At 37.6% G+C, this 14,494-nt stretch overlaps 1 protein-coding gene across 1 annotated transcript; it reads left to right on the plus strand.

Moving 5' to 3' along the window:
- Positions 1-806: 806 nt before the first annotated feature.
- Positions 807-9,194, plus strand: zgc:162780 (uncharacterized protein LOC555377 homolog). The gene is made up of 6 exons (XM_067603127.1): positions 807-1,065; positions 1,239-1,399; positions 3,102-3,318; positions 5,838-5,941; positions 6,100-6,237; positions 6,455-9,194. The coding sequence occupies exons 1-6, from the start codon at positions 955-957 to the stop codon at positions 6,549-6,551; spliced, it is 828 nt and encodes a 275-aa protein (XP_067459228.1). The 5' UTR covers positions 807-954; the 3' UTR covers positions 6,552-9,194.
- The last annotated feature ends 5,300 nt before the right edge of the window (positions 9,195-14,494 follow it).

Genomic DNA, 14,494 nt, shown 5'->3' on the forward strand with positions numbered 1-14,494 from the left:
ATATCTAATTTATGGACATTGCCTCCTCTTCCTGTACATCTTTGCACATGATTTCACCTTTTTATTGTTTTAATTATATTCAATTTCTATTAATTTTAAATATGCTCGTCAATTTGACCACAGATCATTGTGTTTTATCATCTTAGGAATAGTGTATACAGTATGCCCTAAGGGTACAATAGTGTATTTATGTAGCTATATTGTGTGTAACTAGTACTTTTCTATATGCAGCTGTATTCAACACAAATTTCCCCTCATGGACAATAAAGTATATCTTATCTTATAATCCACTTCTGCTGACCACCACATGTAGATGTTTCTCATGGGGTGTCACATTTCTACAACACTGACAATGAATACCCGACAGCCGTTGGTTAAAGAGTACCATGAGATTAGGAAATATGAGAAATCAACCAATAGACTCAGACAGAGTAGTGCTGCACATGGGATGTTATACTTTTACAAATACAACTCTTACCTCACCCACATCATCTCCAGGGGTTTTTATTGGTTCTGACAGAAACACATACCATCACGTGACCCATACGCTGACCCTTACTCACACAGACCTTTGAGCTTGACCTGGATTTTCATTTATGGTGATTATAATGGGTTACATTCAATGTCTTTACCATTGTTGCATCTGCACAGAAAAGAAGTTAAAAACATGCCACATCATATAAAAAATCATTTAGGAGCTGTCCCTTTAAAGGGTCTCATTGTCAAACATACCATGTACCAGAGGAAGTAATGGGACCTCCCAGCCCCCAAGCACCCCACTGTTTCCTTCTTTTCTGTGTGTGCGTGTGTGTGTATGTGTATCTGGTTGCAGGCAGAAAGGAATACACAGTCTTTTAACTGTGGAGGACAGTTCCTCTTTTCCAGTGAAAAAAAGACTTCTTATAATAGATCAGCCGTTAAGAAAGTTAGTCAGTAAAGAGGTATCAACCAGCTATGGCTTACCGTCTGTTTGAAGGCAAGGAGCATGCTGCTTCCTACTGGAAGTACAGGATTTGTCCATCAGATCAGTTAATACAACAGGTGCTCGACTTCCTGGAAAAACAGGTAATATAGGAGGAGAGAGGAGGGCGGCTTCACCGTTTACTTTTCTGAATTTTAAATCAAACTAAGGATATTATGTTCCTTCAAAAGGACTTCAGAGTTCAAACTGCTGTTTTGCATCTCATTATCAATGGATAATGTACAAATGTCTTATAACATGTGACATATTTGGTCAGAAAGGTCAGCCCTTTGAGCTCGCAGTGGACGTGGGTTGTGGCTCGGGTCAGGGGACTTTGCTGCTGGCCAAACACTTTGCTTCTGTGGTGGGGACAGATGTGAGTCCTGCCCAGCTGGAAATGGCTTTGCAGCATGCTAAAGGGCCAAACATCACATATAGGTAAGCATGAACCAACTGAGACACATGCTTATTCTTTTTCAAACACTAGAGTCTGTAGAAAATGTATTTATATTTCACATAAAATACAAAAAAAAACCCATATTGAAAGCATTCTGCAGACACTCTCATAATTGATCATTTTTCTTTTGCCATAATTGAGAGTTAATGTTTTTCCCCGGCTACAGAGTGTTACCTAAATCCGAGATCAAGCAAGCCTAATAAAACACATGGTTATATGTAAAAAAAAAACAAACAAACAAAAAAATATAACAATTAACTTCACATCTTTTGTTCAACTCTGAGAATGTGGTAAGCTACTTTATTGAATCTTGGCCAAAGCAGGAACAATGTGACCCTTGTCTAGTGAAAGTCGGTCATGCAGCGAGGCCCATACACCAGAACAAATGTACTCTCGACACAGGATAGTGTTGTTTAGATTCCCACAATTTATAGTTTATTTTAGGAGTGATGGATTTTAAATCACATTACGTTCAATTACAAATCATTTATCATTTATTTCTAACAAAAATACCAGATACAATTTTGATTAATCTGCAATTCAGTTATTCTGGCAATTCATATAGTATTATTAATCACTTTAATATTAACATTTTCTGTTGGCAATTTTTCTTCCACCTCACATTCGTTTCATATTAGCAGCGATTAATCCTCTCAGTTCAGATCTATATTGTCCCTCGAGGGGAAATTTGAGCGGGGCAAAAACACAAACACAACATACAAGAGGACACGGGACATTAATCACGACAGTTGCAGCAAACCATGAAAAAAAAAAAAGGTATCTGCTTGTTAAAAGTATCAAACCGTTGGAATGACAGCCATAATAAAGTGATGCTGAGCAGTGCAGTTCAGGTTTAGTGCAAATTAAGTGCATTTATTGCACTTGGAACAAAAATGTAAACTTATTGCTTTTTACCCTGAGGGACTTGTATCTCCGCCCAGAAGGGAGAAGAATGAATTCCTCCAAGTGTGAGTGGTCAGAGCCGGCCACGTTCTACCTCGCTTCCCGCAAAACATGTCATAAATATCTGCTAAAGAAAGCTGTTGTGTGCCAACAGCTTTCTTTAACGATATTGTACAGACGATTTTTGTTCCTTGAAGGCTCCTATACCAAGAAACAAAAGGTTAAAATGGACTCAATAAAGGATTTGTAAAATAAAGCCATCGGTTTCTTGTCCACATTAAAACTATTCAGTCGTGCGCAGAAAGTGAAGTCTCTGCAGACCCTTTTTACAGATTGTAGATGTGTTGAGGTCACAGTTCAAGTTCTTGTCGATCACTGTTCCCAGATACTTGTAGCACTCAACCGTCTCAACCTTTGTGCAGAGCATGATGGGAACAGAGACGACAAGAAACAGGCAAGGTTCAGATCAGTGAACTGTGACATAGAAGGTATGCAAAAAAAAAAAATTAGAGTGCTGTAAACAATCACACCAGACATTCATTGTGCTGTTCTGTAAATTGGAGCTCATCTTTTTAAATGAAAAGCTTACAAACATTGTATAAATACAAACCAAGTGCACTGATCACTAGGTTAATATTCACACAGCAAATTGAGTGGGTAGATAATTCAAGAGCTGGCACCTGATTACCTCTTAACCTTTATATTGTGTTCTGGATCAGCGTCACGTATGTTGTATGTCCATGTGTTCGCTACACATTTCTGTTATTGTTCCATCTTTAGACAGTGTGTGGCTGAGGAGCTGCCATTTGCTGACAGCTCAGTGGACCTGCTGACAGCCATGTCTGCCTTCCACTGGTTTGACAGGCCACGCTTTCTCAAGGAAGTCCACAGAGTCCTGAAGCCTCGCGGCTGCTTGGCTCTGCTCAACTACACCATTGACATGGAACTCAGCTACCCTGACTGCTGCTCACAGACACTCAACCAAGTCTGCAAAGAGGTGCTTACAGAATATTGAATATATGAATATATACATACAGATATGAGAAGATTTATTGTGAATGAGCACTCACACAGCCTCAACCACATCTGCAGAGATGGATATGAGGCCATTTTTTTTACTGTGAAGATAGTTAAGTTATGGGCACAGACATTGTCAGGTCACATGGTCAAGTAAGCAGCATATATACAGTTCATGTACATCAAAATGCATTCATAATTTCTCAAGAAATCAATAATTAACTGTTGATAATGTTGCTGTCCCGACTAGAGCAGTGGTTTCTGACCTGTTTTTACCTTATAGAAAGCCGTTTTTTTACTTCCCAGGTTGCATGTCAGTGAGCTGTGAGCAGTTATAATTGAAGAGTGATTTTTGCCTTCTCAAAATAACTTTTAGAGGCCTAAAGAGGTAGAACTATACATTATTTCCAAACAACAAGCAAAAGCAAAAATGAGAGAAAAGTCCAAAATTTAACATAGGTTTTAGTTGCAGAATTTAGCCATTTTATTTTTTAGTTCATACCCTGGTAACCATCTCTTAACCCTTTAGATTCAACTTGTGACCCAACCCTCAGCTTAGGAGCCACTGATCACTGAGCGATCAATCCTTTTGTCACAGGTGCCTCTGAGAACTATTGATAGTCTTTAAACAATGATTTAGAGCTGTGATTGGGCAATCAGCACCTTTTCAAATGATTACATATACTATATATTCAGAGTCCTGTCCCAAACAGATGCATATTTCCCATCTTGACATGCAGCACTGGAGACTGATTGAGGAGACTAAGCAGGGCTAGATGAACATGTGGGCTGCAAGTGATGTATACAAGCTTTCATTTTAATTTAAGGTTAGTTTCTCCTTTGATTAAAGATGTGATAATCAGTGAACCCACGTGCTTTAATCTTTGGTAGAAACAAAAACTGTGAAAAAAGGTCTTTTGCGCTATCACACTATCATGACTTACTGCAACACTTGAATATAATAGAGCCATTGTTAACGTTATTAGTAACATCTGTGTTTTTCCTGCTATGACAAGTCAAAATGCTGTGAAAAAGACCTATCGTTACTTATTTATCACAAAGTAGAGCTCACATACATAAACAAATAAACAAATACTGTCAAACCTAAAGAAAACACAGGATTAATCACTCATTTATTAATGACGGACAAGATATATATGGATGCAAAATATATTTGTGGTTCAAAATTTGGTATAGGGACTAATTATAAAGGAATACTTGAGTTGGCTCAAAAATGACCCGCTCCATACTGTGTAAGGTTTAAACAACCAGGACAAAGATGTTAGTGGTGATGTGGAGATAAATCCTACAGAGACACTTTCCGGTTTAGAGCTGGAGACCCTACTTTAAATAAAACTCATCTGGAGGCAACATGTTAAAATTCAAAATTCTGGGAGCCTAGAGAATCCATCACTGATGAAATGTCAGGACCAAGTCCAATAAATGTCATTTGATGACATCAACTATTCAAGCCTTGATTTCAGCTTTGAGAGACAGCCTATCAGTGCATAAAATCAATGGAATTATATATTTTATATTTTATTAGTAATAATGAAAGAAGGTACCTTGTGCCAAATATTTTTTTTGCAGAAGACATTTTGATTGTCATAGTAGGACGATAACGATTAACAATAGTGTCCCACAGTGAGCCAGCTTGTGTAATATACCAGGACTCTGAAACTGAAGCAGCTACATGGAATTCAGCCATCGTTAATGTAATTATTCACACTTGTGCTTTTCCTACTGTGTCAAAATGTCTTCTGTGAAAAAAACCTTTGACTGACCTGTTATTTTTTGTAGTAAAGGTACTGAACAACGGGTACTGAAAACATTTTTTATCTGGTCCACACTGAAAAACTAGGCAGTAAACTAGTCTCCTGTTATAAAAGTTGGAAAACACAAAGGAAGGAAGTACAAAAAAATACATTTTCAGATATAAAAAACCCCCAAAACAATCATAAATATCAACAGTCCCCCCTCGACACCAGACAAGCAATTTTTGGGTCAAAGGTAGATCCACACGGACACCTGGTCATCCATGGACTCAAAAGGAGAACCCTAGTTATATTAGTGTAGGGGACACACTGTATGTGTTACTACTATCAGTCACATCATCATGTCACATTCAGGTAGGTTTTCTAGCAGGAACGTTGCACAGCTTTGCATCAAATATGAACCACAGCATCATCTGGTGGATTTTATTGGTAAAATATTCATCAACTGAATGGTACAATTCATCTTAATGCAGTTAGGTTGCATATTTTTCATCAAGCCGACAGGTCGTCCACCTGTTGAAATCAGACACCATTCATGTATTAATAAAGATTTTAAGAAATGAACACAAACCACACAGATAGATAGGTGTTTGAACTACTTTATTGTTTAGTGGATGAGGCAAAGATATCAGTGATTAATATTTGATTCATGCCATTTGTTGTGCCATTAATGAAGTAATGGAAATAAACAGTCTGATGACTCCTCATCTCTTGGTTTTACCAGTTTTACGCAGCTTTGCAACCTTACCGCAGTCCTCACCTTGGCCCCAGCTCTATCGAGTTGTACAGGGAAGCCTATGAATCCATCCCCTACCCTGACAAAGAGTGGTGAGTGACACTAATATCACTAATAGCCTTCTCTTTTCAACTGGGTGTGTTGTTATGATCTATAATTTAAAGACAGATGGATTTGTCTTGAATTTACAAAATGTACATTTATCTATTGACTGTGTGTATATGTGCGTGTTTTACTTTATGCATTGCAGGCAGGAGTGTGTGTGGGTGAGAAGGCCCATGCCTCTGTCCAGCTACATGGGGTTGGTGGAGTCTTTCTCCAGTTATCAGGCTCTGCTGAGAGGTGACATGCAGAAGGCTGTCAAACTCTCCCAAGACATCTGTCAAAGGTAAATCATGCCTTATGTAGCATACATTGAGTAAATGTAGTGTTGTACACATGTGTTAGGCCAACGACAAATATGTAAATGAACCTGATGAATGTGCAAAGTACATCATCAGTTGCTTTTGACATGCTGGAGCAAAACTTACTAAGGCTGTCAACACATGATAAAATGTTTGACATGTTGGAGAGACATGATGAAACATTCTGTCTCCTCTCTCCAGGTTGATGTCCATAATGGGGGTGACCTCTGCAGAGACAGAGGTGGTTGTGGGTGTGAAGCATTTCTACCTGCTGGCCTGCAAACCACAGCAAGCCTGACTCATGCCTGCACTCACATTTGCAAAGTCATGGATACAGTTAAGGACACAGAAACATGTGCTATTGTATCGACTTTTCTGTGTTTTGTTTTGACATCTAAAATATTGGAAAAAAGTTTGAGCTTGAACTCAATGTTTTGCTACAAATGCCACTTATTTAAAGGAATAGTTTGACATTTCGGGAAATACGCTTATTTGCTTTTTCGTCAAGAGTTAGATGAGAAGATTGATACCGCTATCTAGCAGCCAGTTAGCTTAGCTTAGCATAAAGACTGGAAACATGGGGAAACGGCTAGCCTGGCTCTGTCTAAAGGTTAAAGTCTATACCAGCACCTCTAAAGCTCACTAATTATTATATCTTGGTTGTGTAATATGTACAAAACTCTCAGTGTAAAAACGACAGTTGTCACTAGACACTAGCTATTTTCCTTTTCCTCCAGCTAAAGCTTTCCTAAAATATCAAAGTACTGCTTTAAAGTTACACCAAATACTGTTTTATATAAAACATGCAAAAATCTTCATTATAACTCTACATTATCTTCTTCAAGCATTCCTCTTCTTCCTCTCCTTTTAATGTCCTTGTTTATTAGTGATTTAGTGAAATGCACTGAAACTTTCCATGTGTAATTATAATTTTTGAATGCTTGTCTCACTCTTACTGTGTGAGGGTGAGAAAGCATTAGAACAGTAGTAGTTGGTGAGGTTGTTTTACAAAATACCACTAGAGGGAAGCATTTGATCAAAAGTCTCAGTGATTATTGGCACTGCATAATATAGCCTAGTCAGGACTTTTTTCATAACTTTCACTGACATAATTTTTATCTTATATAAATAAAAATGATATAGTATATCACAACTGTGCTCTCTTGTCATGTTTGACCTTTATACAGCACCAGTCAAAAGTTTAGAACAGCTTCCCAATCCCTCAAATGAGAAAGTGTGTCAAAACTTTTGACGGATGCTGTATATATTTTTGCTGTACAACGTCAATTTTTAAATTGAGGTTCAAATTGAGTCTTTGGCTGAAGAGAGGCAAAGGTCCATCCTGTCGTCCTCATAGCTGAAAGAAAAGCCTGACCCTCTCTCCTCTACAGCAAAGTCAGATACAGAATCTGACAGATTGTCAGACCTTCTTTTCAGGCTTGAAGTTCTTCATTTCAGAAGCTGAACAACTGATAGTCAGCCATGTTTTTTTTATCTTCTTCAGGCTTTCCTTTTGATTCCAGGTTCATATTTTCAGACACCTGACAGGCATTTCTATGGCTACATTTACACCATAAACCAGAATATTTGCCTATATCAATTGATTATTACAGTTGCCTGTTTATATCTACCTTTAGAAGTGAACCATATTCAATTTCTGTGTTTTATTAAAGTCTCCTTGTGTATGTGAATTATCCTCAACACACGTTTAACCTACAAGCAAACAAATCACCGGAGGATCAGCTGCCTTCAGCTTTGTAGCCTTTGTAGCCACTAACCTAGAAAACATGTAGTCACTCCAAATAACTTTCAAAGACCCATCTGTGTATTTAGAGGAAAGTCTCATTAGTCAATTTATGTTTCCCATTAGATTTACCCGTGACTGTTGTCAGAAACTGATCTGAAAACATTAAAAACCATCTGCTGTCTCCCTTTTTATGTGTTCATAATACACATCCAATCTGTGCCACATGGGAGAAAAAAGAAAGTCAGAATTTAACCGCTTTTACGAGGAGGTGATTACTCTGAAAGAGGATGCATAAAAGATATTCTCAGCTCTCAGAATCTTTATTTGAAGTTTGTTTATTTCTCTTTTATTCCAGAAATCCATCTGCCATTAAACATATCACTGGCTACATTTGGTCCAAGTTTGGGCCTGGCTTTGTGCTTTTCTTCATTGCTTTTGTATATTCTCAGAGATTTTGTACTCACATCTTTGTCCTCATGGCCTGAGACACTCTACAACATCTCTGTTACAACTCCAGTTTTTTCTATGTGACATCAGATAAACAGTCTTTCTATGTGCCTTAAGATATTTTTATGGTTTTGCAGAAGTGGTCCACAATAATCCTTTTTTTTGTCATATCTGCTTCTGTTGTTTTTATTTTTTTTATTTTAACAGGGAGCTCCTCAGCAGAAACATGTCATTTAAGCTGTCTGTGCTGTAGAATAATCCCGTGTTTGGGCCTCTGATCCTTTCTCAGTCTCATGTCATGTTTGAAATGCTTGTCACACTTGATGCAATTGAATCCCCCCTCCAGTTTTACATCTGGCTGGAAATGCTCACAGCAACCTTTTTCTGGCAGTGAAAGATCTGCTGTGACATAATCCTACACTTTTTGACTTTATCCACTTTCTCACAGACAGAAACATCTTGAGTGCTCTAACTTGTTAAGTCTGGCCTCTGTCTTGAGACGTCCCTTACAAACACATTTTAGTGTTGGCAGTGCAGAGGGAACCTCCAGTCCTTTTGTGTTTTTAAATAGCTGCTGGCTTGACTTTAGGCCATGGCTTGACTTGACTTTGACTGATGCAGCTGTTGAGTGTTTGTATTGTCAGCAGCTGGTAGCACAGGACCAGCAGATTGTCAGTTTTTATCTTTTTGCCGCTGGCTTTTTAATTTTCCAACTTGGACCCTGCACTGTTCCAATGTGTGTATGTGTAGACAGTATACTGTATACGTCATCTTAAACAGTGATTTAAAAGAGTTATATTGTGGTTAAGGCTATCAGAGTGTTTCTTACTATCTGTTTGATTCTTCTATTGACCTGCATGCAGTGCAATGAACCATATTATTGGTATGAAGGAGCAAAAGTTACGTCTGTTGGCACAGTGCTGAGTACAGAGAGGCAACTTCAGCCTGACTGTAAAAAAGCTTGAATGTCCTAAACATACATTTTAATCATCACAGTTTGCTAGTTAATAATAATTAGTGTCTTTTTTCCCCCATTTTTAATGGACTAGAACGTAGTGTCGTGGAAATTTAAGATGAATTCACAGACAGTTAGTTGTCTTTCAGGGTTTTATTGCAATATCCAGAGTACACATTTGCAAACGGGGATCTCCCAGTTTGCTGGGCTGAAAGAGATCTTGTTTATCATTCAAAAATTGTATTTGTACATGCAGGCGTGTCGTCACAGAACATCCCATATTTATCATCCTAACAGGTGTCTTTTAATTAATGCACAATGTTCTTTCTATTCAACAACAGCCTTATCTATCTTTCCTCCTTAGGGGGGTTTTCTTCTCTGCCTCTGCCTCTTACAGCTCACTTTTGTCAGCTTATCCACACCTGTCGGAAACTGACGGTCGAACATGTTCACACGAGAAGAAGACAGACTGTTATATTGTTCATTTAGCTGTAAGACAGTATAACATAAGACAATGTAGCATAATCTTAAGACAATAAACATAAGAGTATAAGCTTCCAGTTCATGTAGTAATAATCCTCATGGTACATTTCTCTGTTACTAGTGAAAGCATGCAAAAATGTTAGAAAAAAAAAAATTCTTTATTTTAATGGTGATTAATGATTAAAATCCGTTATCTGTTGTTGCAGCTGTATGACCTCAAAGTTCCATTCAGAGCTCCAAACATCGCCATAGTCTGGAAGATTATTGATGGAAAATATTATCTTTCCAACCTGAGAAATTACATCACTTCCTATGGAGCTGCTGACAAAACAAGTGATTAATTTTTATTGATCTATTTTGAAGTATGTCTTTTTCATGGTAGATGAAACACAGTCTGTGAACATGTCACCCGGTGCAGCAGGGCTGCTCATTGATGTGTTTTTAATAGTTTTTGGACAACAACAGAGGTGTACGGCACATAAGAGTATGATACATCAGGCTTTAGATACTCACATATTGGAATACACTTCTAAGTAGGATCAATTCAGTGTTGGTTTGGTTTTACACATGATATCTGTTGACAACAAGAAAAATATAGAGAATCACCAGCCTTATCTGTTAAATTATGGATATTTCAGACACCATTGACATAAAGTCCCTCCTGTAAAGATGATCAAATGAAACTAGTTTTCAGCACTAATTTGAATATGCAAATATGTGCGGGGGCTCATTTGCATGCTCACTTGTATTAATTAGAGGAAACATCTCTCATCTTCTCCTCCCATTCAAGTCAAAGAGGATTTCACTGATCAAACACAGGTGCTCACAAATGATTTTTAGGTGTTAAGTGTATGTCTAAGTGTGTGTGTGTGAGATAGAGCGATAGAGAGAGAGAGAGAGAGAGAGAGAGAGAGAGCGTCTTTAAAGTCTTTCATCTTTCTGTGAAAGATGAAAATGAACTCTACCTTTTTACATCAATGATGCCAGGCTACTCACGCTTCCAGTGTACTCTTGTTCTGTTCAAATCCTGCAGAGCGAGTTGGACCATCTTCAAATCAAATGAGTTTTTCTGTCAAACAGTGAGCATATCCGGTGTGTCTGCTCTACAGATGTTTCCATCTCCTCAATGAAAGTGATGTGTCTAAAACCATTTACAGGATCTGTGCTAAAACTAAAAGCCCTACTTGACAACTGTGGATATGTTCAAATGATAAAATGTTCAAAACTGGAGGTGTAAAAACCATATTTGAACATACGAATGTTGTGTATTGTACTCATTTCTTTTTATCATTCTTAAATAAAATACTTTCTTTGGAGTGCAATCCATAAAAAGTGGTAAATAAGGCAGACATTCCTCCCATGAGTCATGTTTTGCTATGGGCCTGTGACTTTTGCAACTTGCAAACATTGCACATTCACATCAGCTTTCCACATGCCTACAGCACGACAAAGTACTGCCACCAACTTTTCTTCTGTGTGAGAGTGCACTTACTGTAAAAAAAGACCTTCTATTGCTATCAAGTTACACTCTCAACATTTATGAGCCTCATCTATGGATTTTAAACCTAATTTAATGGAACCCTTGAGGGAAAACGGATATGTTGGGAGTCACTCATCTCGCTGCTGTCTTGTAAAATGTGGCTGAATACAGTAAAAGTTTTTCATTCAAGAGGTTGGGAAGGTGTCTCCAAACTGTTGACTGGTACTATATGTCAAATGGGAGCCTGGTAGATGTTAACCTGCAACCAACTGCTGCTGTTAATTCAACTCAAACCTAATTAAATTCTACTAACTCAATTATAACTTGAAAAACATCACTATGCCAGTGTTTGTGTACCTTCATATTGGTCTTCTGTGTGCACATCAGTGGAGAACATCTAGTTTTGTAACAAATCCCTTCTTGTTTTTTAATATAGCCTGATGGTTGTAGCTAAAGTGCAGCAGAAGTGAAGCAAACATACAGTATAAAACAGGATTTGAATTATTTATGACATGTGTGTTAGTCATGATTCTGCAGAAAAGTTTCTTTTTCTCCTTAAACTGAGTAGACACCACACTTACATCTGGGTCATGTGGTCCAGCAGGGAGAGCAAAGCCCCTCCGGTGTATCACTTTGTTTCTACATGATTAAGATTAGAGCCACCGGGTCTCCTGTCACCGCTGCTGCAGTCACATTATCAGACAGATCTACATCGACAACCAGATGTCACTTTAATATGCATCCACAGTAACTGGTGGTATAATTTGTTTTTTTTGTTTTTTTTTAAAGGAAATAAGTTAACAATCCCCTCCAGACATGTTTTAAGACAAAAACAAACTCTGCTATGAATAATCATTTGTGTTTGATATGTGTTGCCTACAAAAATAGTTCAATGACTTTGTTAAAATATCATTTACTTTCACTGCTGGACACAAGATGTTTCCTAATTCTCTGAAGAGTCCATTCTCAGTGTTTGTGCACTGGAGGCTTCAAGGTTTTACATCACACTTGTGAAAGTAGCATACTGGACCATCATCCAAAGTAGTTGTGATGCCACAAAATCAATAAAATCGTACATACATGTGTTAAACTTAGATTTAAGGTGAACACAGAGAAACTTTAATGCTTGGAAAAATCCTTCTTAGGTAAATGTATTTTCAAAGACCTGCTGAAAACAGTTTTAAAGTGGATCCATCAAATTACTTTAAAATTTGTAGAAAAAATGTGGAGAAGTCAGTAAAATAAGATCTATGAAAAATATCTTGTTTTGCTTCGGGTTCATGTTAATACTTCACTGAATGTGTCTCAGAGGAGAGGAGAGATTTTCTGCTAAATTTGGCACTTTTTATCCTGTGGTTTCCAACTTGAAATTGGTTAACTGACAAATGCTGTAAATGGACATTTTAAAATTGAAAAAATAAACAACATGGAGACAAGCAGTGGCCACAAGTTCGATGTTAAATCAAGCGAATACAGAGAGTAATGCATCATGACGCGTGTCCTAAACACAACCTCCTTAAGCATATTAATTGCACTGACTGGATTAAAAAAAATGTGTACGACCCGTTCCATCAGTGAAATAAGATGAGTGACTAATTCACTGTCATGGAGGGGAGATGAAGATGAAAGTGAGGAGATTGGGTTTAATGCCCTCAAGACACCTCCAACCCTGGATTGTACACAACATACTGTAGCAGCAGGAGATAAATCCTAATATTTTTGTATCCGGCCTGCAGACAGCAGATGTTTTATGACTTTTAGGTGAACACTTTCCAAGTCAGTGTTGGGCTACAGACATCACAGTTGACATAAGCTAATGAAATATTTCACTTTTCAAGAAGTTACGGAAAAGATAAACAGAAGTCGGAAATTCCTTAAGGTGCATCTTCCGTTGGTTAATTGCCCCCTTTGGGTAGAACAGCGTGACAATGTCTTTTTATCTCCTTCTTTACGCTGTTTTTGAACCTGAAGACCTAGAAGTGACAAAAATATTTTATTTCAAAATACACGCTTTCATCTTTAGTAACACATGAGTTTTGGCATGTGATTTGTATTTTCTTTTTCATGGGTCATTTGAGGAGAAGATGGACAGTTTTATTTGTTGATATATTCGGTATGCTTAGAAAATGTCCTTCCAGCTGTTTAAAAGTCTGGATCCCATCTGGATTTCCGACCTACTGTTCTTCATCTCCTCTTTCTTCTGACAAGGCTTCACCTCTCCCCACGTAAGTTTTTTTTTTTTTTTTTAACCTTTTTATTATTGGGTTGTTAATGTTTTTCAAAATGCAGTTTTTCAATATGTTTTTCAAATACTGGTTATGTTTTAAAGAATACATCCCAGGCTGTTACTTTGTTATAACTCACAATAAACTCATTTAAATAAATACAGATGTACGCGTTGTCCTAAGTTGACATCAACTGAATAACAAGTACATCATGTGAGGAGGAGTGAGTGAACATAACATTGTCGTGGGGGCAAATCCATTGTTGTTAGAGCACCACAGAAAGCCTGATGGCCAGCACCTGTCTAAACAGATGTAGATGAAATACAATATAATCACTCTCTCCAAGATTAACAGACTCCTCTTTTTTTAAAACCTTCATTTGACCAGGCAGGTCAGTAAAGAACATGTTCTTGTTTACAGTGACAGCCTCCATGCCTTTAGGTCCATAACAACTGGCTGAGTGAATCACAATTTTGTCCAAATACTGCAGGGTGAATTGGATTGGCTCCAAGAAGTGAAACGAGCTGTTCTGTCAAAAAGCAAGTCTTTGTTGTCTGTTTTTGCAAATGGTGCTCTTTTCAAGGTATGTGTGTGTGTGTGTGTGTGTGTGTGTGTGTGTGTGTGTGTGTTTGTGTGTGTATGTGCAGGCTGTTCAGATATTTCATTGTGCTTCCTCCTATTTATTGTATTACAACCATCATATATTTTAATTTAATTTCTTTTTTACTATTTTAATAGAACTGAAACTGATATCTGAAGCAGTTAACCTGTTAATTTGGGTTTATCAAATACCAAAGCAAAACATAATACATAAACACATACAGTGCTGTGGAAAAAAAGCTTTAGGCACATCAGATGTTTAGATTCATATCCATAATGCAACACCATCAGGGAGGCATCTGAT

The sequence above is a fragment of the Thunnus thynnus genome, chromosome 11 (assembly GCF_963924715.1).
Source record: "Thunnus thynnus chromosome 11, fThuThy2.1, whole genome shotgun sequence".
In the NCBI taxonomy this organism is placed as follows: Eukaryota; Metazoa; Chordata; class Actinopteri; order Scombriformes; family Scombridae; genus Thunnus; species Thunnus thynnus.

Coding starts and splice junctions, on each gene's coding strand:
- zgc:162780 (XM_067603127.1), top strand. CDS start 955: ATGGCTTACCGTCTGTTTGAAGGCAAGGAGCATGCTGCTTCCTACTGG. Junction 1,400..3,101: donor GGGCCAAACATCACATATAG/GTAAGCATGAAC, acceptor TTCCATCTTTAG/ACAGTGTGTGGCTGAGGAGC. Junction 3,319..5,837: donor TCAACCAAGTCTGCAAAGAG/GTGCTTACAGAA, acceptor TGGTTTTACCAG/TTTTACGCAGCTTTGCAACC.